General features: G+C 41.0%; 1 protein-coding gene across 3 annotated transcripts in view; it reads left to right on the top strand.

Annotated features, from left to right (window-relative positions):
- Window positions 1–24138, top strand: part of LOC140483804 (protein FAM107B-like) — a 220657-nt gene that overhangs the window by 29884 nt on the left and 166635 nt on the right. For 2 of the 3 annotated variants that reach the window (XM_072582413.1, XM_072582412.1), the window contains exon 3: window positions 699–957. In XM_072582413.1, coding sequence (XP_072438514.1) covers window positions 934–957 — 24 coding nt within the window. In that variant the 5' untranslated portion in view covers window positions 699–933. Of the gene's footprint in view, window positions 1–650; window positions 958–24138 lie in introns of those variants that run through there. The other variant, XM_072582414.1, reaches the window with a different exon arrangement.

Raw genomic sequence — 24138 nt, 5'->3', positions numbered from 1 at the left:
GAGGCCTTGGTTTTGAGAAAAGAAAACTAATGTTCCTTGTAACTTCTTTTGAATCTCTATACCAATAGTTAAGATGTGTAAATATGTCTATTTTTATGTGATTCTTGCATCCATCCAATTAGTACAACTTCGATTTTGCAATTCAGAAACTCAAACCCATTTAACAAAAACCCTGGTTTAAGCAATGAAATGGCAACATTGCAATTCATTCATATGACTATTCATGTAACTCAGTTGATGGTCAACTGGAGATTAGAAGGATTTTGAGCTAGAGTTCAAAAACTGTTTAGCTGTAACATAGCACCAGTAGTTGTTCAACAGTTTTTGGGTACATGAATCTATGTGAAATACTAAAATGGATGGCATTACTGCTTGGAAGAGCTCCAAACATAAATGTAGGAAGACCCAGGCCGATCCAGCAGGAGCACCTTCTTTGTGTAATAACGAGGCATTGTAGGATTGTCACATTCAATGTAAAGCCATCCATGTGCTCTGTGCATCATCACATGGTGTCATGAGCAATTAATGTAATCTTTATTCAGTACTAAAGCTTTAGAGGGCACACACTACAGCTTGCTGTGGACTGAAGAGAGAAATACTTGTGTCAATCAGTATTGTATTGCAGTGTTTTGCTTTGTTAATTTATTTTGTAAATTGGTTAGACTCTTAAATACTTTTTTTTGGCTTCTCCATGCCAGGTCTTTGCCATTCTGCTGAATTAGTAAAGCCTTGGTTCTGTGGAAGAGTTGTCAAGGTGCCAGAGCTGCGTGTTTTCACATCTCCTGCCTGCCTGCTGCAGTCTGTGCCTCCTCGCACATTGTGCAGGCAGCTCCTCTTGCAGAAAGAGAACAGTACGGGGAGTCCAGACAGAAAAGGATATTGTTCAGGGGAAACTGCAGCAGAACCTACAGAGGAGTGAGCAAAACCTTCAATATGGGAGCAGCTCATGGCAAAAAGGTAGAGTCCTTTGTTCCTCATCTTGATTTATCATTTTACATAATGAAAGAGGGGTCAGAACTCTTAGCAGCACATAAAATATGGGACTACACTACTAATATCTTTTGTGCTGATTGTGAATGATTGCCTATATTGAAGTTAAGTACCAGCTGCCAAGAAGAACTGAAATAAACTGATTGTTATCTGAAAATAGAGAAGTAAGTTGTGGGATTGCATTGCTTTAAGCATGTTCAGTTTAAATGATTAACACAAATGAAGTACGGGTTTTATTTATGTTTATCAGTAAAAACATTGATTCTTCCCTGATCTATTTTTTTCTCATACTTTGCCTTATTGTCTGGTTTTATCCAATGTAACAGATTGGGCACATTTAAATGTGTGGTATAGGAAACAGGAAAGATTGTGGGTATTGAAAACCCTGAGTTAGAATATTAATAATCTAACATTGGACCTGTACTTGCAATTCTTATCTTATTGGCATAGATCTTATTACAATAGAGCTTCCCAAAATAGTGTGATTGTAAGACAGTGAGTATTTGACAAAAAGGGCAAGAAGATTCTGTTGAGTTGGCTGCTTTCCATTTGGCCACTGGTAGAGTGGTATAGCTGCTCACAGATTGAACAAAATTGACCATTTCTGGAGTTCAGATGTTGACTGACCACAGGATCACTTATCCCAGAACATACACTGTCAAAGAGTAGATGACTGGGCAAGATACTAGAGTGGTTCATGCATGTGAAACTGTACCCTGAGAGTAAGTAATGTCTTCAGGGGAAGCGAAAGAGAAAACTTGAGGCACGAATTTCTCCTATCTACTTTGGCTCATGCTCAATGTAATTTGAAAGCTGAGTGGCTGCCGTTTCTGTTCAAAATGTATTTATCTTCAGCCAAATCTATTTTGGCCTCTTCCTGATCTCCCCAACATTACAGAAACCAGCCATCAATGAATTTAATTCACTCCAAATGATATCACGAAACAGAAGAAGACTGCAAAGGCTGTGGGCCCTGACAATGTTCCTGCAATAGTACTGCCGTCTTGTACTCTAGAACATGCTAAGCGAAGCAGTTTCAGTAGAACTATAACACTAATACCTATCTGGCAATGTGGCAAATTGCCTAGGTATGACCTGTACACACAAAGTAGGACAAATGCAATTGCTTATCAATGTATTCTCAACTATTGACAAAGTGATGAAAGGGGTCCTCCCAACAGTGCTAACAGTGGCACTTCCTAAAGATTAACCTGCTCACTGATATTCAGTTTAGGTTCTATCAGGGCCACTCAAATCCCGAACTCATTATAACCTTGATCCAAACATGGTTGAAAAAAGGCTGAACTCCAGACATGACTGCCCTTGACAACAAGGCAAAATTTGACTGAGTGTGGCACTAAGGAGCCCTAATAAAACTGAAGTCCATGGGAATCCAGAGAAAACTAGCACAGAAGAAAATAATGTGGTTATTGGAGGTTAGTCATCTCAATCTGTCGTTCAAAACCTGAGTCAAAATCCTGCAACTCCTTCCCTAATTGTATTATGGGTGTCCCTACAACAAATTGACTGCAGCAGTTGAAGAAAGCAGCTCTTTACCAGCTTCACAATGACAATTAGGAATGGTCAATAAACAACACAGCCAGCAACACCCACAACCTTTCAATGAATCATTTAAAAATATACATTGTAGATGGTGGATCTTGCAAGGTCATTGTTTCTTAGGTAATAATTAGGAGTGAGAACTTTTGCCATTTACATGTGCTAAAGTCACTTGTAATGGACATATCCCAACTGAGGTCAATTAATTCAGCACACCTTCGACTGAATATTAAGGGTCTTGTGGTGCAGTGGTAGTATCCCTACCTCTGAACCAAGAGGCCTAGATTCAAATCCCACCTGCTTCAGAGGTTTGACATAATATCTCTGAACAGGTTGGTTAGAAAATATCTCAGACTGTTAGTCATGGTCAATCAGGAAAGATTGAAGAGGCAGAGTTCTCTAGAGAACAAAACTGAGGGGTGACCTAACAGAAGCCTTTAAAATTATGAAAGGATTTGAAAGGGTGGATACAGAGATATTGGCGACGTTTGATGGGATGAATTAAACTAAATACCATAAATTTAAAACAGTCACAAATAAATCTATTAGGAATTCAGAGGAAACTTACAGTTAAAAGACAGAATCCTGTATCACAAGAAGAAATTGTTGTACATTGCACTTTCATTTTTATGGTTATGAACTCAGCATATCTCCAGACTCATCATGAACAATTGGATGGCAAGTCATTTTGTTAAAAATACTCCATTGTCAATTTGTTAGTATCTGTATAGGCTTTTTAAGACCAGCATGCATGATATTTAAAAGACCGAGCACTGTAGATTCATTGCTGATTCATTGAGTTAGCATAGAGTTTGTGGAATTCATTGCCGCAGAGTGCAGTGGAGGCCGGGATGCTAAATGTCTTCAACGCAGAGATTGATAGATTCTTGTTGACTCGGGGAATTAAGGGCTACGGGGAGAATGCGGGTAAGTGGAGTTGAAGTGCCCAGCAGCCATGATCGAATGGTGGAGTGGACTCGATGGGCCGAATGGCCTTACTTCCACTCCTATGTCTTATGCTCTTATGGTCTTATACTGTCTTTTTACCTCTGATATTTTGGTTTAGATCAAGCTCCAAACAATGTAAAAGTTTCCTTTCTCAATCAACTGCAAAGTGTTCTAACTGAAATTAATTTAGAGAGTTTCGTTCCAGTTTCTATTGGATATAGCTCAACAGTGTGAAAACAACTTAACTTGCCAAATGGATATCCTGATTCAGGGAGATTCCAGTCAAGGTTATGAATAACTAAGGCATCACATGTAAAGGTAAAGTCACCGGTGTGCTACCAGACCATAATGCTGCTCTCTCATTAAAGAGAGACAACTGGTGGCAGTTTAACCTGAGGGTCCCCTGAGGAGAGAGGTTAAGAAGGAGAGTCCTTCACGGTAATATCAGATGGTAGAGGAGTGGAACCCACGCTGTTGGCGTTATTCTCCATCGCAAGCCAGCCGTCCAGCTGAGTTAGCATTGCAGTCAGAGTCTAGGATTACAGACCTTGTTCTGGCTCGCAAAAGAAGCTTTACTTTGCATCTATGCCATCCACACCTGATTTGCGAATGTTTGATCTGATGCTGACACTTGGGGCCAATAGAGAAATTGGTGTTTTATTTTGCAACATTGATAATGCTAATTTTTATAATCACAAATATTTATCAAAATGGTTCCCTGTTTTTATTATAAACTAAAATTCCTCACATATATCAGTGCTGCTTCTAGAAATGCTCATAATCATACTGTCCCAGTAGATACTTTTCATCCTCTTCCTAACTGTATTTCCATATCTTTAGATATCTCTCTCTGTTAAAGACGCTATACAAATGTGCCTTTTCCTTTAGATACTTTTTATTGAACTCATGGGAGTTCACATTTTTTGGAGAAGATGATAGTGAGCTATCAGCCTGAATTTCTGTAGTCCATGGCATGCAGGGACACCTGCAGGGAGTTGGTGACAGTGAAGGAAAGGCAATATAGTTTCAAGTCACGATGATGTGCGGCTTCATGTGGCTGTGTTTCCACATACCGGCTGCCCTTGGTGGAGACCATTGGTTTTGAAGGTGCTAGTGGAAGAGCGTTGGTGAGTTACTGCTGTGTATCTTGTAGATGTGAAGTCATTGGAGCTGCACTCATTCAGGAACGTGGAGAGTATTTCATCCTACTCCTGACTTCTACCTTGGACAGAGTTTGTGCAAAGTAAGTGAGTTAATCACCCCAGAATACCTGACCTCTGACCTGCTCTTGTAACCACTTATATAGCTGGTCCAGTTCAACTTCTGGTCAATGGTTACTAGGAGGGTGTTGATAATCAGAGTGGTCAGATTCTCTCTTGATGGAAATGGCTGTTACTTGGCACTTGTGTGGTGTGAATATTACTTGCTACACTTATCAGCCCATTCTGATGTTGTCCAGTACTAGCTCATATGCACAAGGACTGTTTAAGAATCTGTGTCGGGAATGATACTGAACATTGTGCAATTATCAGTGAACATGCCCACTTCTGACTAGTGAACGTTCCCAATTCTAACCTTATGATGGAGGGAAGCTTGTCAATGATGGGCTGAAGATGGTTAGGCCTAGAACACTACCCTGAGGAACTCCTGCAGAGATGTATTGGGGCTGAGATGATTGAACTTCAGCAAACCACAACCATCTCCCTCTATGTCAGGTGCATGGAGAGTTTTCCCCCTGATACCCATTGACCCCAGTTTTGCAAGGGCTCACTGATTTTATCTTCAGTCATTTGCTTTCTTGATGTTAAGTCCCTCTCACCTCACCTCCAGAACTCAGCTCTTTGTCTCAACCAAGGCTGAAATAAGAACCGAAAGAACTGTGGATGCTATAAATCAGAAACAAAAACAGAAATTGCTGGAAAAGCGCAGCAAATCTGACAGCATCTATGAAAAAAATCAGAGTTAACGTTTTGGGTCTGGTGACCCTTCCTCAGTTCGGAGGTCTCCGTTCTCAGTTCTTGACAGATGCTGCCAGACCTGCTGAGCTTTTCCAGCAATTTCTGATTTTGTTTTTGAAGGCTATAATGAGATCAGGAGGTGACTGGCTCTGATTGAACTCAAACCTAGTGTCAACATCTCCTTCCATTTGTTTCCTGATGAGTGAGAGATAAGGTGGTGAGTGGCTGGGTTGGATTTCTCGCTTTCTCTGTATTGGACATACCTCGACCATTTTCCACCTTGTCGGGTAGAATCCAGATGCTGTAGCTGTACTGGAACAGCTTGGCTAGGGGCACAGTTAGTTCTGGAGCATGGGTCTTCAATATTATTACTGGAATGTTATGACTCATAGCTTTTGCAGTTTCTTCATATCGTGTGGAGTGATTTGAATTAGTTAAAGACTAACATCGGTGATCCTGAGGACCTCAGGCAGATGCTGCAATGGATCATCCACTCAGCCTGTCTGTCTGAAGGTGGATACAATTTCTTCAGTTTTGTCTTTTATACTGACGGGCTGAGCCCCCGTCTCATTCAAAATGAAGGCTCTTTCTCTTGTTTGGCTGTCAATTTTAAAAAATTTTACAGGTGCTCTCAATTCTAAAAGTCATTTGCACTTAGGCCTAATCCATTTAGCAAAATAAATCTAAGAGGTAATTTAAAACCCTCCCACCACCACCACCAACACCATGCCCACTAAGGATGTTAAGAATTGAGTCACTGTCCTGCCCCACTGCTGAATGATGCATTCACTCCAATGGTACCTTAACTGTTTTGGGAGGATGCTGGCCATTGCTTGTTCAGTGCTTGATGACAATCCAGAAGATCGCTCCCCAAACATATCTTTGCTGGGAATTATTCATGTAAGCCCTTGGCCAAGACTTGTCAGTTCTGGTTCACTGTTGCCCCATCACGGATGATGGATCTAAATGCAAATCGAGCATTAAGTGAGACCCAGGAGTTACCTTGGCAAGCTTGGAGTGAGATTGATTCTCATTTACTGGATCCACACTTGCTCTTCACCTCCAGTTAGATTAGATTAGATTTCCTACAGTGTGGAAACAGGCCCTTCGGCCCAACAAGTCCACACCGACCTTCCGAAGAGTAACCCACCCAGACTCATTTCCCTATATTTCCCCTTGACTAATACACTTAATACTAGGGGCAGCAGTGCTAACCACTGAGCCACCATGCTGCCCCCAAATCAGGTGGGCATCAGGCGCCCCAAATTAGGGAGCATAATTTTGACATTTTGTGAACTAGCCCAAAATAATGCAATTAATTATCCTTTAGGATATTTATCTTGTGTTGAATAAATAAGACCATTACACCATAAGACATAGGAGCAGAAGTAAGGCCATTCGGCCCATCGAGTCCACTCCTCCATTCAATCATGGCTGATGGGCATTTCAACTCCACTTACCCACATTCTCCCCGTAGCCCTTAATTCCTTGTGACATCAAGAATTTATCAATCACTGCCTTGAAGACATTTAGCGTCCCAGCCTCCACTGCACTCTGCGGCAATGAATTCCACAGGCCCACCACTCTCTGGCTGAAGAAATGTCTCCGCATTTCTGTTCTGAATTTACCCCCTCTAATTCTAAGGCTATATCCACGGGTCCTAGTCTCCTCGCCTAATGGAAACAATTTCCTAGCATCCACCCTTTCCAAGCCATGTATTATCTTGTAAGTTTCTATTAGATCTCCCCTTAATCTTCTAAAATCCAATGAATACAATCCCAGGATCCTCAGCCATTCCTCATATGTTAGACCTACCATTCCAGGGATCATCCGTGTGAATCTCCGCTGGACATGCTCCAGTGCCAGTATGTCCTTCCTGAGGTGTGGGGACCAAAACTGGACTCCAAATGGGGTCTAACCAGAGCTTTATAAAGTCTCAGTAGCACAACGGTGCTTTTATATTCCAACCCTCTTGAGATAAATGACAACATTGCATTCGCTTTCTTAATCACGGACTCAACCTTCATGTTTACCTTTAGAGAATCCTCAACTAACACTCCCAGATCTCTTTGTACTTTGGCTTTGCGAATTTTCTCACCATTTAGAAAGTAGTCCATTCTTGTATTCTTTTTTCCAAAATGCAAAACCTTGCATTTGCTCACATTGAATTCCATCAGCCATTTCCTGGACCACTCTCCCAAACTGTCTAGATCCTTCTGCAGCCTCCCCACCTCCTCAGTACTACCTGCCTGTCCACCTAACTTTGTATCATTGGCAAGCTTCGCTAGAATGCCCCCAGTCCCTTCATCCAGATCATTAATATATAACGTTAACAGCTGCGGCCCCAACACTGAACACAGGACACCACTTGTCACCGGCTGCCATCCTGAAAAAGAACCTTTTATCCCAACTCTCTGCCTTCTGTCAGACAGCCAATCCTCAATCCATCCCAGTAGCTCACCTCGAACACCATGGGCCCTCACCTTGCTCAGCAGCCTCCCGTGTGACACCTTATCAAAGGCCTTTTGGAAGTCTAGATAGACCACATCCACTGGGTTGGATCCAAAAAGGAAAAATGTGCAGCAGGAAAAGAGAAGTGAAAGGATGAATTGGACAACTCTTTCCATGAGCCAGCACCAGGAGCCAAATGGTCACCTTCTGGACTTAACATTTACTACTGAATAAAATAAGTATTCTTCTAGTTGGAGCATGAGACTTGCTGTTGTTCCATTCACAATTACTTCTGCCATGTATTCATTCAGCCAATTTAGATAAATTTTCGAATGGTTTTCAAGGCACTGGTAGAGACAAGTGAGTATTAGAGTATTTTCTGATTTTTTTTATTCACTCATAGAATATGGGTGTCACTGGCTGTGCCAGTATTTATTACCCATCTCTAGATGCCCTTAAGAAGGCGCACTGAGCTGCCTCCCTGTTTAGTAGGGATTTCCTCACGATGCTGTTAGCAGTCATGGTCACAAGATAACAGATATTCCCAAGGCCCCCTGTGATGCTGGTTGGTACAGAAGGATATGCAGCTTAATTTTCCTTGCTTCCTTTCGCAAGTCCAAAATTTTTGTTTGCCTCCTGCTTTATACTGAAAAAGCAGAAACATTGGATGAAATCTTCTGCTTTTATTGATGGTGAGCTTGGAGGCAGTAAAGAAATTTAATTGAGTTGAGGCAGGTACATTAACAACATTTAAAAGGCATTTGGACATGGGTAGGAAAAGTTTTGAAGGATAAGGCCAAGTGCAGGGAAATGGGATTATTGTGGAGGGACATTTTGGTTGGTATGGACCAGTTTGGGCCAAAGGGCCTATCTCTGTGCTGTAGGATTCTATGACTCTGAGTGGAATTGTGACGTACTTGAACCCATTGCTTTCCCATAACCACCATAAGTATGTTTTGGGTGGGAAGGCCCACATTCAACCTCATCAGCAATTACGTGGTTCATTAATGATCATTAAGGGCCTCATCCTGACCTATGTGTTGTTTTGTTCCATGATCCTGGCACGCTGGTGTGTAAACTTCCTGCAGGAGCCATGGTCTCCCCGTAGTACCACTGATAATGAGCTGCTGACCTTCCATTTGGCCAGCAGCTCTCAGTGGGTGAGTCTTCCACAGCCCCCCCATCCTTCCCTACCCCCTCTCCCAAGTGTCCTGATTCAAGGGAAAGACCCAACGGCAGCCTCACCATTGCCTGATTAGTTTGTGGTTTGGTTGGCTTTCTGGAAAAGAGGCAACACAGGTCTCTCACCAGCTCTCCCACAGACTAGACCCCGACACTTCAACAAGCTTCCAAAGCATAGTGTTCCCTGACTCCAATTGAGGAATAGCTAACAAAAACCTGGTATTTGAGTGTACAATGGGATTTCTGTCTGCAGAAGGAGTTAAAGGAAGTAATGGATTCAGAGGTCAGATGATGTGTGTGTGTACTGCTCCAGATTTGTTCCTATGCTTTGAGGTAATCCAAACCTCATGACTACATTGCTGCTTTTAGCTTCCTCCGACTTATCCTTTTTTTTGCTGAAAGATAAAAATCCAATGTAAGCATGAACTGAACACTAAAAAAGCAAGTCAAATCAAAGAGAAATTGGAAGCCTTTTTAGAACTCAAAATAAAAATTTAACAATTGAGAATCAGACAGACCACGTTTTGATCTCTATCTTATTAGCTTATTGTCCCACTGCAGTAATTTAAAAATATTTCATATTTCACTGGTGCAGAATGAATCATCTGTAGAATTATTATATTAGCTCAACGCTCCCATACTTTACTGTGTGATTCATTAATTAATCATCCAGGTTATCAAGTTCGTGCATTAAATCGATCTTGTAGATGTTTACATGACTGATGCATTCTCTAGTTCTCAATCAAAGTCAAAACGTGAGTTTTTTTTTATTCCAGTTCTTTCCAAGAACTCTGTAGCAGATCCTCACCTTGCCTGCTTCCCCTCAAAGAACACTTCATCATTTCCCTCCCCCCACCCCTGCAACTCTAACATACCCCTCCCCAGAATCTCTACTCCTCCCCAGAACTTCCACCTTGCTTTTGTCCTTCCCCAGAACCTCCACCCTGCCCTCTCCCCATCCCTCTCCCCAGAAACTCCACCCTGCCCTCTCCCCCTCTGCAGAAATACCACCCTGCCCCCTTCTATTCCCTAGAAGCTTCACCCTGCTCTCTTCCCTTCCTGAAACCCCACCCTGCTCTCTCCCCTCTCCCAGAAACCCTACCCTGCTCTCTCCCTTCCCCAGAAACCCCACCCTACCCTCTCACCCTCCCAAGAAGCTCCATCCTGCCCCTTCCCCTGAATCTCTACCTTTCGCCCTGCCCAGAAATTCCACCTTGCCCCCTTAAGTGTTATAACAGTTTTGCCTCTAAGACCCTTAAAAGCACTGAGAACCAGATTCTCACCACCCTCTGGGTGAAAACATATTCCTCACATCCCCTCTAAACATCCTGCCCTTTACCTTAAATCTATGCCCCTGGTCATTGATCCCTCCACCAAGGGGAAAAGTACATTCCTGTCTGCCTTATCTATGTCTCTCATAATTTTATACATCTCAGTCATGTCATCCCTCAGTCTTCTCTGCTCCAAGGAAAATCGCCCCAGTCTATCCAATCTTTCTATTACTAAAACTCTCCAGTCCAGGCAACATCTTGGTAAAGTAGCTCTGCACGCTCTCCAATACCATCACAACCTTCCTATAATATAGATTCCAGAACTTCCACACAATACTCTAGTTGTAGTGGACCAATATTTTATACAGTTTCAGTATAACCTTCTAGCTCTTAAATTCGATGTCTTGGACAATGAAGGCATGAATCCCATATGAGTTCCTAACCACTTTATCTACCTATCCTGTTACATTAAGAGAAGGGTGAACATGACCACCAAGGTCACTCTGATCCTTGGTGTTCACCATGTACTCACTTACCCCCTTACCTTGTTTGTCCTGCTCAAGTCCACTACCACACACTTATCCAGATTAACCTCCATTTGTTGCTTATCTGCCCATCTGACCAGCCTGTCTGTACCCTCCTGTAAAACTAACATTATCCTCCTCACTATTTAGCAACCCACTAATTCTAATGTCATCCGCAAACTTACTGACAAACTTTCCGATATTCAAGTCTAAATCATTTATATATAGCACAAACAGCAAAAGGCCAAATGCTGATCCCTGCAGAATCCCACTGGACACAGGCTTCCGGTTACAAAAACATCCCTTGACCATCACCCTCTCCTTCCCGCCAATTCTGCATCCAATTAGAAAACATTCCTTGCATTCCATAGGCTCTTACCTTTGCTATCAGTCTCCCATGTGAGACCTTATTGAATTATTAGACTCATCAAATGCACTGTCCTCAACTACATACCTGGTTAATCAAGTTGGTCAGAAATGATGTCTCCTTTATCAAAACAATGCTGACTGTTTTTGATTAATCCCCAACTCTCTAGATGCAAATTAATTGTGTCCCTAAGAATTACTTCCAATAGTTTCCTCACCACTGAGACTTACCAGCCTGTAGTTTCCTGGTTCATCCTTTGCTCTCTTCTTGAATAACTTCCTTCAGTCCTCTGGCACCTCCCCCAAAGCCAGAGAGGAATTGTAGTGTTTTGTTTTTCCAACAGCATGATGTCAACATCATTTCAACAAAGTGAATAAAGGGGTTAAATGTTGGTCAAAGGATCAAAGAGCTGATCCTTCACTAAGAGGTATTACCGTAGACTGATTTAATTGCCTTAAAAATTGTCAAAGTAAAATGCTAAACAAAAAGAAATCCAAAAAAATGAGCCTATCTTGATGGCATAGACAGTTGGTATTGTTCCAATGTTTTAAATGGGAACTTGGAAACTATTTCATGCAACATAGCCATTTTATTCCCATTTAAAGCATAATCGAATTCATTGACAATGGAATAGATAAGTTTATAGACTAAGAAAATTGAATAATAATAGCTCAGTAAAATTACATTGGAATGTATTTTACATGAAAGCACACATAAACACAAGAATTAGTTTCAGGATGAAACCAATCTGCCCTTTGAGCCAAGCCATTTCATCGGAACATGGCTGATGGCATCAACTCCACTTTCTTCCCTGACGCCATAATCTTTACTCACTAGTTCATTAAAAATATGTCTAACTCATCTTTGAATTTATTCAATGATCCAGCACCTGTTGCTCGCTGGGAAAGAGAATCCCACAGTCGAATGACCCTCCATGTCTTTAAACTGCCAGTCAAACTGTGAACGCAGAATTTTAGATGAGATAAATATACCTTCTGAAATTCAGCCGAGAATTTATAATGATATAATAGCCATTGTGTAAATGGCTAAAAAGAAATTAGAACTGCAGATCCAAATGATAATTTATTTTCTAACCTGAACTAAATGACATTTAGATTGAAGTAGACCAGCAGAGTGTTTTTCTTAATTTTCACTGAGAATTTGTCTGTTTGGTCATGTTTAAAAGGTAGTTTTAACAATTCAGATCATGATACTTAACCAGACCTTATTCAACTTTCAAGAGCATTTACATCTACTCCATCAATTTGTAACTTTCACTCTGCAGTTTAAATCCATACAACAGTCAAAAAGGGTATTTTTAAACTCAATGCCAAGTTCTAAAAACCTTCCTGAGTTTGAGATTTTTTAAAATCAATCAACCCGAGTCCCTTTTCCCCTAAGCAAAAATGGGACATGTCAGAAATGAAAGCAGGAGATGAGAAAGTAAGTTGTAAGCAAGATGCAAATAGAATATAGATCGTTCATGTTGTTTAGATAAAAATGTGGCCGATATGATGTAATGTGAGATAGCATGAAATTATCCACTTTGGTCAGGAAATAGCAAAGCAGAACATTTAAGAAGATGTGAGATGAGTAAATGTTAGTTTTCAGTGGTAATTGGGGGTTATGGCAGCCCATCAATCACAGAAAGTTAGCAAAGAGGTAGAACAACTGATTAGCAGGGCAAAATCCTGATTGGAAAGGATGGGAATACAAAATTAAGGTAGTCAATTATGTGCAGATTTGGTGAGAAAACATTGAGAATATTTATGCAGCTTTGATCTTCTGATCTAAGGAGGAGGTGCAAAAAAGAATTCACTAGATGTGAAGGCTGGATTAATGGTGCTGTGCTCTTCCAGCACCATTAATCCAGTATTTGCTTTCCAGCATCTGCAGTCATTGTTTTTATCTAGATGCGAAGGCTGTTTTAAGATGAAAGATTAATTAGAATGGGCCTATATTCTCCACAACAAAAATGAGAAGTGATCTCATTGAAACAGAAAAGGTTCTGAAAGAGCTTGACAGGGTGGTTGTTGAATGGCTATAAACCCTGACTGAAGCATCCTGAGCAAGTTTGAGGGCTGGACTTTCCAGCAAGATGAAGGAGGCAGAATGGAGAATGAGTGAGCTATCTCATCTGAATGAATCAAATGCTGGACATTCTATCAGTGGCTAGTGGGAAGGCAGTTATCAGTGCGACAGTGGTCTCACCCCTGATCTGGAGTTTAGCAAAGGTTATTATCTGCAGAATGGTGAACAGAATTCAGTAACAGCTACAAGTTTAAAGACCCCCTAGTCTCTTTGAATCTCTCTATTTTGGCCAACTCAAAAACTGCAATAAATGTAGTCAAAAATCACAAAGACATTGTTGTCATGTTCACAAACGGAATCTGCTCCTTTATGCATGATTTCAGTGACAGGTCTTTACTCCTGCCCTCTTGGCATTCCTCTACAAGCTACCGTAAAGCACTTCTTAATATTTTCCCATCTGATGCATGAGAAATGCCACAAAAGATTGTGCACAAGTGGCTCTTTAACAAGCTTACTAACTTGTTAATTGGTCATTTCAAAATGGCAGACAGACTTCTGATTTTGGCATCTGTTCACCTTCCGTTATTTCTGAGACTGGCATAATGACATTGCGTTGTCACCCAATATTATCATGTTGCATTTTCTATATGTGCAGGAGGGTGGCCCACTCTTTATGCAGTTTCAGAATAAGGAGTTGGTCATTTAGCACTGAGATGACAAGAAACCTCTTCACTCAGAGCAAGATGATTCTTTGGTGTGGTTGAGTATTGAGTTGATTGAGTGTCTACAAAACCAAAGTCAATATTGTTTTGGATCCAAAAGAAATTGAAGCAAATGGGAACAGGGCAGGAGAGTAGAGTTGATTTAAAAGTTCAGTGTCATCTCATTGGACTGCAGGAGAGATTTGCTGGATAATGAAGCCTGGTTCTGTTCCTAGTTCTTACATTCTCATGACCCATAGCTCCTGAGAAATTGTGCACTGCATGTTATGTTGCCATTTAAAAACATATTCATGGATATAATGGGGATGGTGTCACAGCTAAGAATCAGACATTTATTCACAGCTGCAGAATTTCATTCCATTGTGATTTACAACTATCAGGAAAGCAGCAATATTAGGGACTATTGACTAAGAAGAGGAATAAAGCCTCTGGTGTGGAAGAGGAAACAGCAGTCCAGAGTTTGTGATAAAAATAGCAACGAGTTTATCAATTCTCACCCTTAACGATTCAATTGGACAACAGCTATCAAGTGACTGCATGTAAGTAAATTAAGAATTCATTAAATTGTTGTAGGAGAAGCAATGGTCCTCCACTCCACAGCCTTCACTAAGTCATTACCTCTCCAAGAGACTGGGTTGAAATGAATGGAAAACCATTAGGTTGCTGTACTTCAAGAGTAGGTATCCAATAACCAGGTCAGAAAATGTTAAGGTTTGTCTGTGTTAGTGTAAGTAAACTATTAACAGCATGACACAATTCTTAATTCCTGACAACAATCTCTTGAGCATTGAATGATAACTTGTGCAAATCCTTCAGATTTTAATCATTGGAAAAAAAAAAGCTAATTTTTATTTTACACCTTTTCTTCTTCTTTCATTTCTCTCTTAAGTATGACATGCCATTTTTATTTTGTCTACCCTACACATTCAGTTTCCTTTCCTAACCAACATTTCTTGGTTAAGTTGTATCGGGACAAAATTCAATCGTCCCAAAGATAGGTGCAGGGATCCACTCCACCTCATTGAAATGCGCACGGCTGGCCAACTTTCCAGCCAGCATTAATCACACTGTTTAATAATTGGGTGTGTCATGAAGGGAGCTAATATTGTGAGTGGCTAACACCGCTTAAGACTAACCTGCACTGCCCCAAGCTAACAGAAATACCTTAAAAAAGGAGATTCACTGGATAATTAGAAATTATGGTTGCACAGGGATTTAGGAAAGAATGGGAATGGCAGAGTATGAAGTTCCAATGTATTTGGACACTGTTTTGGAAGTCTGGGTGGACAGGTGAAATGAAGGAGGTGTGTCCTGTGTATTCACAAGTGCAAAACATACCCTTTATACCCATTCAAAAGGTTGTGGAAACAGATAGCCCTTACAGTCAATGCTAGGAGTCAAGCCTCCAGGATCTGGATGCATAAGAATTTCAATGACATTGTGTGAATGGCAAAAGGTAAGTAAATGCATCTTCAGTATGGCATGGTGGTTCAGTGGTTAGCACTGCTCCTCACAGCAACAGGGACCTAGTTTCGATTCCAGCCTTGGACAACTATCTGTGCAAACTCCACACATTCTTCCTGTGACTGCATGGGTTTTCTTCGGGTGCACCGTTTTCCTCCCACAGTCCAAAGACAAACAGATTACATGGATTGGCCATGCTAGATTGCCCGTAGTGTTCAGGGTTGTGTAGGATAGGAGGATTAACCATGGAAAATGCAGAGTTACAGGGATAGGGTTAGGGGTGGGTTTGGGAGGGATGCTATTCAGAGGGTTGGTGTGGATTTGATGAGCCAAGTGGCCTGCTTTCATACTGTAGGGAATCTATGACTCTATAAAATACTACATTCAACCAGCTACACAATTAGCATCAACTACTGCTGAAGTCACGAAACCTCCATCACTCAGTACCAGCAATCTTTATCATTTAGATGTCATCAACTCGATAGAGACCAGTAAAGTTTTAACTTTTATTTTAAATCTTAAAAATCCAGAAATTTACTGCAAGAATGAAGCCACAAGGTAGATAGTTAAAATCCACTGTATTTTATTTCATAAAAGTCACACAATAAGAAGATTAGTAATTACACTCCATTATAAATAGTCAGTACATTAACGATATTACAAGTACAATGATAACAAATGCTTTTACTGTAAAACAAATTTCTTAACTCAACATTCCTTCTCCACTCATTTGGCGTACACCCCAAATATATGCCCCAAGATATTTGTTAGAAATTGGAAGATTGAGCATTTGGTCTGAGTACTCTTTTAAATATCTGTATAAGGGCTTTGCTTTCTTGGATTTTCTGCTTACTTCTGGCAAAGTTTCATTTTAAAGGTCTTCCAACAGTCCGCTGATTGTAGACTCCCAAATCACACCAAGCACTGCAACTGTCTTAATTGTAGAGACCTTGAGTCAAAACTCTCCTGGTTTGAATATTTTGTAACTCTGGAATTTTCTCTCTCTCGCTGTGTCTGTCTGTCTCTCTCTCTCGCTGTGTCTGTCTGTCTCTCTCTCTCTCGCTGTGTCTGTCTGTCTCTCTCTCTCTGTCTCTCTCTCCACCTCTCCTCTCCACTTCTCAAGTTGGCTATCCCAGAAGTCCAATCACCGCTACAGGGGCAGCACCCTGCCTCACAGTGCCAGGGACGTGGCTCGATTCTAGCCTTGACTGACTGACTGTGTGGAGTTTTCACATTCACCTGGATTCCCTTCGGGTGCTCCAGTTTCCTCCCAGAGTCCAAAATGTGCAGTTTAAGTGGATTGACTGCTGTAAAGTGGTAAATTGTAAATTGCCATGCTAAATTACATAGAATGTTACAGCGCAGTACAGGCCCTTCGGCCCTTGATGTTGCGCCGACCTGTGAAAATAATCGAATGCCCATCTAACCTACACCTTTCCATTATTATCCATATGTATGTCCAATGCCCATTTAAATGCCCTTAACGTGGGCAAGTCTACTACTGTTGCAGTCAGGCTGTTCCATGCCTCTCCTACTCTCTGAGTGAAAAAACTACCCCAATGTCTGTCCTAAACCTATCACCCCTCAATTTAAAGCTATGTCCCCTTGTGTTAGCCTTCACCATCCGAGGAAAAACGCTCTCACAGCCCATTCTATCTAACCCTCTGATTATTTAAATGTCTCAATTAATACACCTCTAAACCTTCCTGCTCCACCGAAAACACCTCAGTTCCCTTAGCCTTTCCTCATTAGTCCTTCCTTCTATAGCAGACAACATCCTAGTAAATCTCCTCTGAACCCTTTCCAAAGCTTCCACATCCTTCCTATAATGCAGTGACCAGAACTGCAGCAATACTCCAGGCGCGGCGTTACCTGTGTCTTGTACAGCTGAAGCATGACCTTGTGGCTCCTAAATTCAATCGCCCTAACAATGAACATAAACACACCATATGCATCTTAACAACTCTATCAACCTGTGTGGCAGCTTTTAGGAATTTGTGCACCAGGACACTGAGATCTCTCTGTTCATCGACACTGCCAAGAATTTTACCATTAGCCCAGTACTCTGCATTCCTGGTATTTCTTCCAAAGTGAACTGCCTCACACTTTTCTGCAAGAAACTCTATTTGCCACTTCTCAGTGCAGTTCTGCATCTTACCTATGTCCCTCTGTAACCCACAACATCCTTCCACACTATTCACAGCTCTGCCTACCTTCATGTCATCTGTGAATTTACTCACCCATCCCTCTACGCCCACATCCAGATCATTTATGAAACTGACAAACAGGAGTGGCCCCAAAACAGAGCCTAGCAGCACACCACTGGTAACTGAGCACCAGGATGAGCATTTCCCATCACCCTCTGTCTTCTTTCAGCTAGCCAATTTCTGATTCAAATAGCTAAAGCACCTTCAATCCTGAAAATATGTATTTTGTGCAATAGCCAACCGTGTGGAACCTTATCAAATGCCTTACTGAAGTTCATATACACCACATCAACCGCTTTACCATCATCCACACGTATTGTCACCTTCTCAAAGATCTCAATAAGGTTAGTGAAGCACAACCTACCCTTCACAAAACTGTGTTGACTATCCCTAATCAAATTATTCCTTTCCAGATGATTATAAATCCTATCTCTTATAACCTTTTCCAACACCTTACCCACAACCGAAGTAAAGCTCACCGGGCTATCAAGACTCCCCTTCTTAAACAAGGAAACAACATTTGCTATCCTCCAGTCTTCTGGCACTACTCCTGTCAACAATGATGACATATAGCTCAAATCCAAAGGCTCTGCAATTTCTTCCCTGGCTTCCCAGAGAATCTGAGGATAAATCCCATCCAGCCCAGGGGTGATATCTATTTTCAGGTCTTCCAAAACCTCCTCTTTGTCGATCTCAATCCATATAATCTTGTAGCCTGTATCTCCATTCTCGCTAACATTCCCTTTTTCCAATGTGAATGTAAATGTAAATTGTCCCATAGGATCCAGTGATGTGCAGGTTGGGTGGATTAGCCACTGTAAAATACGGTGATAAGGGTAGGGGAGTGGGTCTGGGTAAGATGCTCTTTGGAGGGTCATTGCAGACTCAATGGCCCAAAATGGCCTCTACTGCACTGTAGGGATTCTATGGTTTATCTTGGAGTTTTGCAGTTACCAGAGGGTTGAACTCTTTTACAGCATTTCAAGAGATGTTTCCTGCAGCAAGCTTGATCTAAACTAAAAGCTAATAAGAATTTAGACTCATGCTTTCATGTCTATATTAGACTAACACCCCCTCTCCCACAGCTGATAAATTGACTAACTTGAAGTTATTGCTTGAGACCAGAGCCACACTGGCACTTACTATGATCAACTTGTTGTTGACATTTTCCTATCATTCATCTCTGAAGTAACTTATCATATGATCACTTAATGGAAGCAAGCTGCAGTAAAGCTCCTTCCTAAACATGGTGGTGACCAGGACAGAGAGCTACTTTGGTTGTGATCTAGGCAGAGCTTTGTCAGATTCAGTGAAGTTGATATTGGTTTTGTGGCTGTCTTCAATAAGTAAACTAACATTTGTTCAATGGATCTTCAGAAGCATTGCTGTCAAAATTTCTTTGGTTCTCTCTTGTGTCTCTGAAACACAGTCCATGTCTCTCCGCATTACAAGAATGTGGTGATGACAGTAGCTCTATATCCTAATTTGGAAATGCTTGTGTTGGACTGGGGTGTACAAAGTTAAAAATCACACAACACCAGGTTATAGTCCAACAAGTTCAATTGGAAGCACACTAGCTTTCGGAGCGTCGCTCCTTCATCAGGTGATAGTGGAGAGATCAATCCTAACACAGAATTTATAGCAAAAATACAACACACTGTAAATCTATATCCTAAGACTTCCATTGACTTAATACATCCCATACAGTGTGACTACCTTCAAAAATATATGCCCATGAACTCCAAGGTCTGTGTGTCGATGCACATTCTTTAGACGAATGCTATAATGTCAATAATAAAGTAAAACAAAGAACTGCAGACGCTGGAAATCTGAACCAAAAACAGAAATTGCTCAGAGAAACGCAGCACTTGTGGGGAGAAAACAGAATTAAATTTTTGAGTCCAGTGATTCTTCATTAGAACCATAAGGTCTATATTAGACTTGCATCCCCCACCCCCGCCACCGCCCCCACATGGCAGTTTAACTGTCTAACTTGTAGTTACTGGGAATGCCTTTGAACCCTTTCTTGAACAAGGTGTTATATTTGCAACTTTCTAATCTTCTGACACCTGTCCTATACATAGGGTAGACTGAAGTGCGATATCATTTGATAGCACAGTTGACAATACTTTTATAATGCCTTACTGATGCTGAAACAAGGCTAACTGGGTGCTCATTGACCAAAATGTGTGGTTCTGCTTGCTCTCGGTACAGAATACCTAGTCAACTTTCCACTCTGTCAGGTGGACATCAGTGTTGCTGCTGTACTGGAGTAGCTTGCTTGGGAGCACGGCTAAATCCAAAGTACAGGAATTTTGGCCCTACTAACCAGAGTGTTGCAATGTGAGACAAGAGAAACTGAACTGAAATATTGAAATTCAGAGTTATGTAAACCAAATTAAACTGGCCAGTATCTTCATGGAACAAGTGCTCGCATTCTTTCCATTCTTCACATGAAGAAAGTGAAATTAATTGGGATGGAATATCTATGCTCTAATGACTTCAATAACAATTGATTTCACCAAATAGATAGCATTACAGAGAACAAATTGTGCATATGTTGAGTCTAAATCTGCTCTAAAAATACATACTGAATTGTGATTAATGTTAATGTACTGCAATAAATTTTTCCAATTTTTGCTGTCCTTGCATTAAATTTTATAGAACTAGATTTATGGAAAGAGAACAACATAAATTGACTAGCATCAAAGACATGGAAAACTAAGCTGTATTCACTGGATCAAAGAATGTCAGAGAAGAACCAGGAAATATATTCAATATTTTGTAGGTGTTTCAGAGAGAACATAGTCAAAGAGGCTTTTTTTGCTAGTAATTAATTGGTAACAGAATGGCATAAACTTGAGATTAGAATTAGAAGAAAAACAGAGATTAGCAATATGCCCTTCATGCATCATCTTAGTACATTATCACTCGTAATTATTAAAGTTAAAATGCAATATTTAAGAAGGGATAACACAGAGAAATATTGAAGGTACAAAGAAATTGGATTAGCTTTGATGTAGAGCAAGCTCTGGAAAAGGCATAATGAGCAATAAAGCTTCCTTTTGTGTTGACATTTTTATGTGGGTGAGACACAATGAAATAACTGACTGATAGAATGTCAAAGGAATTTTGCCACAATGCAGTATTTCAAAGGAACCTATGTCCACGGTAACAGCACAGTAAATTAGAAGTGCAACACAATGACCGATAATAGCATGAAGAATATAATTTTGCTCAGACATTATGGTGATTTACACTGCAGTCTTATTAGCATGAATACTGCAATAAATGATCACCTCAGGGCTATTAATGACCACAATGGACAGCAAATAATGTAATCTCTGTACTATAATCTTGAGTAGGAATATATTTCTATGCAGTCAATCAGTTGACAGAGAATTCAAGTATCAAGGTGAGGAAGTGAAATAATATTGAATCAATCCATATTTAGGAGGAAAGGTCTGTACTTTGTAATTGTAATTTTTATTAAATTCTGCTTGGAATGAATTAAAACTGTGTTTTGCACTATATTATCTGAATACACACTACCGTAGTGAATCTAATATCATTTAGAGAAGGAAGTCTGCCACCCTTACCTGGTCTGGCCTACATGTGACTCCAGACTTACATCAATGTGGATGACTCTGAAAAGACTCAGCAATCCCACTTAGTTGTACCATGCTGCTACAAATTGTAAAGAAAAAAACATTCGGATAAGAAATGTTTGGAGGAATATGGGTCAAGCATAGGCAGCTGGAACCAGTTTAATTTGGAATTGTGATTGACATGGACTAGTTGGACCAGGGAGTCTGTTTCTGTGCTATATGGCCCTGCAATTCTGACTACAGCCTGGTGTTCTGAAGAAGATAGCTGAGGAGATTGTTTGCCATCATTGGTTAAAACATTGAGTATACAAGTTGAGATGTCATACTGTGGCTGTACAGGACATTGGCGAGGCCACTTTTAGAATGCTGTGTTCAATTCTGGTCACCATTCTATGGGAAAGATGTGGTTAAGCTTGAGAGGGTAAATAAAAGTTTTACAGGGATGTTGCCAGAACTGACTGTTTTGAATTATAAGGAGAGGCTGAATAGGCTGGGTCTTTTTTGCCCTGGAGCATTAGAGGCTGACAATGACCTGAGGAGGTTTATAGAATCATGAGAGGCCTGGATAAGGTGAACAGCCAAAATCTTTTCCCTGGGGTGGGGGAGGCCAAAACTAGGGGGCATATATTTCAGGTGAGAGGGGAAAGATATAAAAGAGACTTAAGAGGCAACGTTTTCACACAGAGGATGGTACGTGTATGGAATGAGCTGCCAGAGGAAGTGGTGGAGTCTGGTACAATTGCAACATTTAAAATGCATCTGGATGGGTATATGAAAAGAAAGGTTTTAGAGGGATATGGGCCAGGTGCTGGCAAATGGGACTAGATTAGGTTTGGATATCTGGTCAGCATGGACGAGTTGGACTGAAGGGTCTATTTCCATGCTGTACATCTCTATGACTCTAAAGAAATGAAACTGGATGGACCACTTAGAAACTTGGATATAGGCACTGGAAACTCAGCTGTGTTGACCCCACAAAGTTTCCATACCAACATCTGTGGGCTCGAGCCAAAATTGGGAGAGTTGTCCCATGGACTAGTGCAGTAGCTGCCCGGCATTGTCTGTAACGCATGCTTCCATGAATATGACTAAGTTTCAGACATCACCATTCCTGTCCGATTAGCAGGACAGACTCACTGAATGTGGGGAAAGGGCCAGAGTGCACAGTGGTATGCAAATGGGAGAGAGTTGCCCTAGGAGTCCAGATATTAACTCCAGACAACATGTAAGCTCATGAAATCTGGTCAACAATGGACAAGGATACATCCTGCTGATTACTGCCAACCAATACTGTCTGCTGATAAAGCAGCACTCCTCAGGTTGAGCACCACTGAGAGAAAAAACTGAGGGTGACAAGTGTCAAGAATGTACTCTGCATGGGGACCTTCAATGTCCATCACAAAGCATTTCTTGGAGCTAAACTGCTAATGATGCTGGTCAAGACCTAAGGGCCATGGCTGCTAGACTGAGCCTGAGGCAAATGGTGAGGGAACCAACGAGAGGGAAAATTCTACTTGAACATGTCCTCACTAATCTACAATAGCAGATGCATTGGTCCAATACTGCACTGGTAGGAGTGACCATGGCACATTCCTCATGGAGACATATGAGTATATAAAATAGGAGCAGACGTAAACCATTTGGCCTCTTGACCCTGTGCCATTACATGATAAGATCCTAGCTGATCTGTCTGATGTTTCAAATTCCACATTCTTCTCTACCCACCATAACCCTCAATTCCCTGGTCTAATATAAATCTATCCAACTCATTCTTAAAACTATTCTGAAATGCATTCCCACTTCATATTCAATTCCTTTTGTAAGAAGGAATAAATATCTATTTCACCTTCTTGATTACACGCTGCATTTGCAAAATTACCTTTTGTGACAAATGCCCTAGAATGCCTAAATCCCTCTGAGGGATTTAAGAGTTTAAGTACCATCCTGTTACCAATTAATTGCTAGCAAAACACTCTGCTTTTTGATTCGTCCTGCCAAAGTGAACAAATTCACATTTTCTTACATTGTGCTCCATCTGCTAAATGTTTGTCCACTCATGCAATTTATCGATATTAATTTGCAGCATCCTATGTCTTCTTCACAACATAGTTTCCTATTTATTTTGGCGCCATCTGTGAATTCAGCTACCATGCCTTCATTCCTCTCATCCAAAGTCATTGATGTAAGTTGTAAACTGTTCAGGCCACACATCCCTGCAGGACTCCACATAGCACACCCAGACAATCAAACAAAGACCATTTGATGCACGTTCTCTGTTTTCTGCCAGCCATCCAATCTTCTGTCCATGTTAATATGCTACCCTTTATCTCTGGCTCCTTCTAAAATGTCTTCTGAAAATCCAACACCAACTGGCTCCCCTTTATCCAGAGAGCATGTTACTTCTTCAAAGAACTCCAATAAATTGGGTAAACATGATTTCCCTTCGATGAAACCATGCCAATCCATTCTGATCATTTCGAGGTTTTCTACATGCATAGCTATAATCTCTTTACTAATTGATTCTTAACACCTTCCCCACAACAGACATGAAGCTAACTGGCCGATAGTTTTTTTTAGATTAGATTAGATTACCTACAGTATGGAAACAGGCCCTTCGGCCCAACAAGTCCACACTGATCCTCCGAAGAGCAATCCATCCAGACCCATTCCCCTACACCTAACACTATGGGCAATTTAGCATGGCCAATTCACCTAACCTGCACATGTTTTCTGCTTTCTGCCCCTATCTTCTTGAACAGAGGGTTTATGTTTCTAAATTCCAGTCTAATGGAACCTTTCCTGAATCTCGGAATTTTGGAAAAATAACATCAAAACATCTACTACCTCATTAGCCA

This window comes from Chiloscyllium punctatum, chromosome 12 (genome assembly GCF_047496795.1).
Source record: "Chiloscyllium punctatum isolate Juve2018m chromosome 12, sChiPun1.3, whole genome shotgun sequence".
NCBI lineage: Eukaryota > Metazoa > Chordata > Chondrichthyes > Orectolobiformes > Hemiscylliidae > Chiloscyllium > Chiloscyllium punctatum.
Note: the sequence above shows the minus strand (reverse complement) of the source record. Positions and strands in the feature narration are given on the sequence as shown.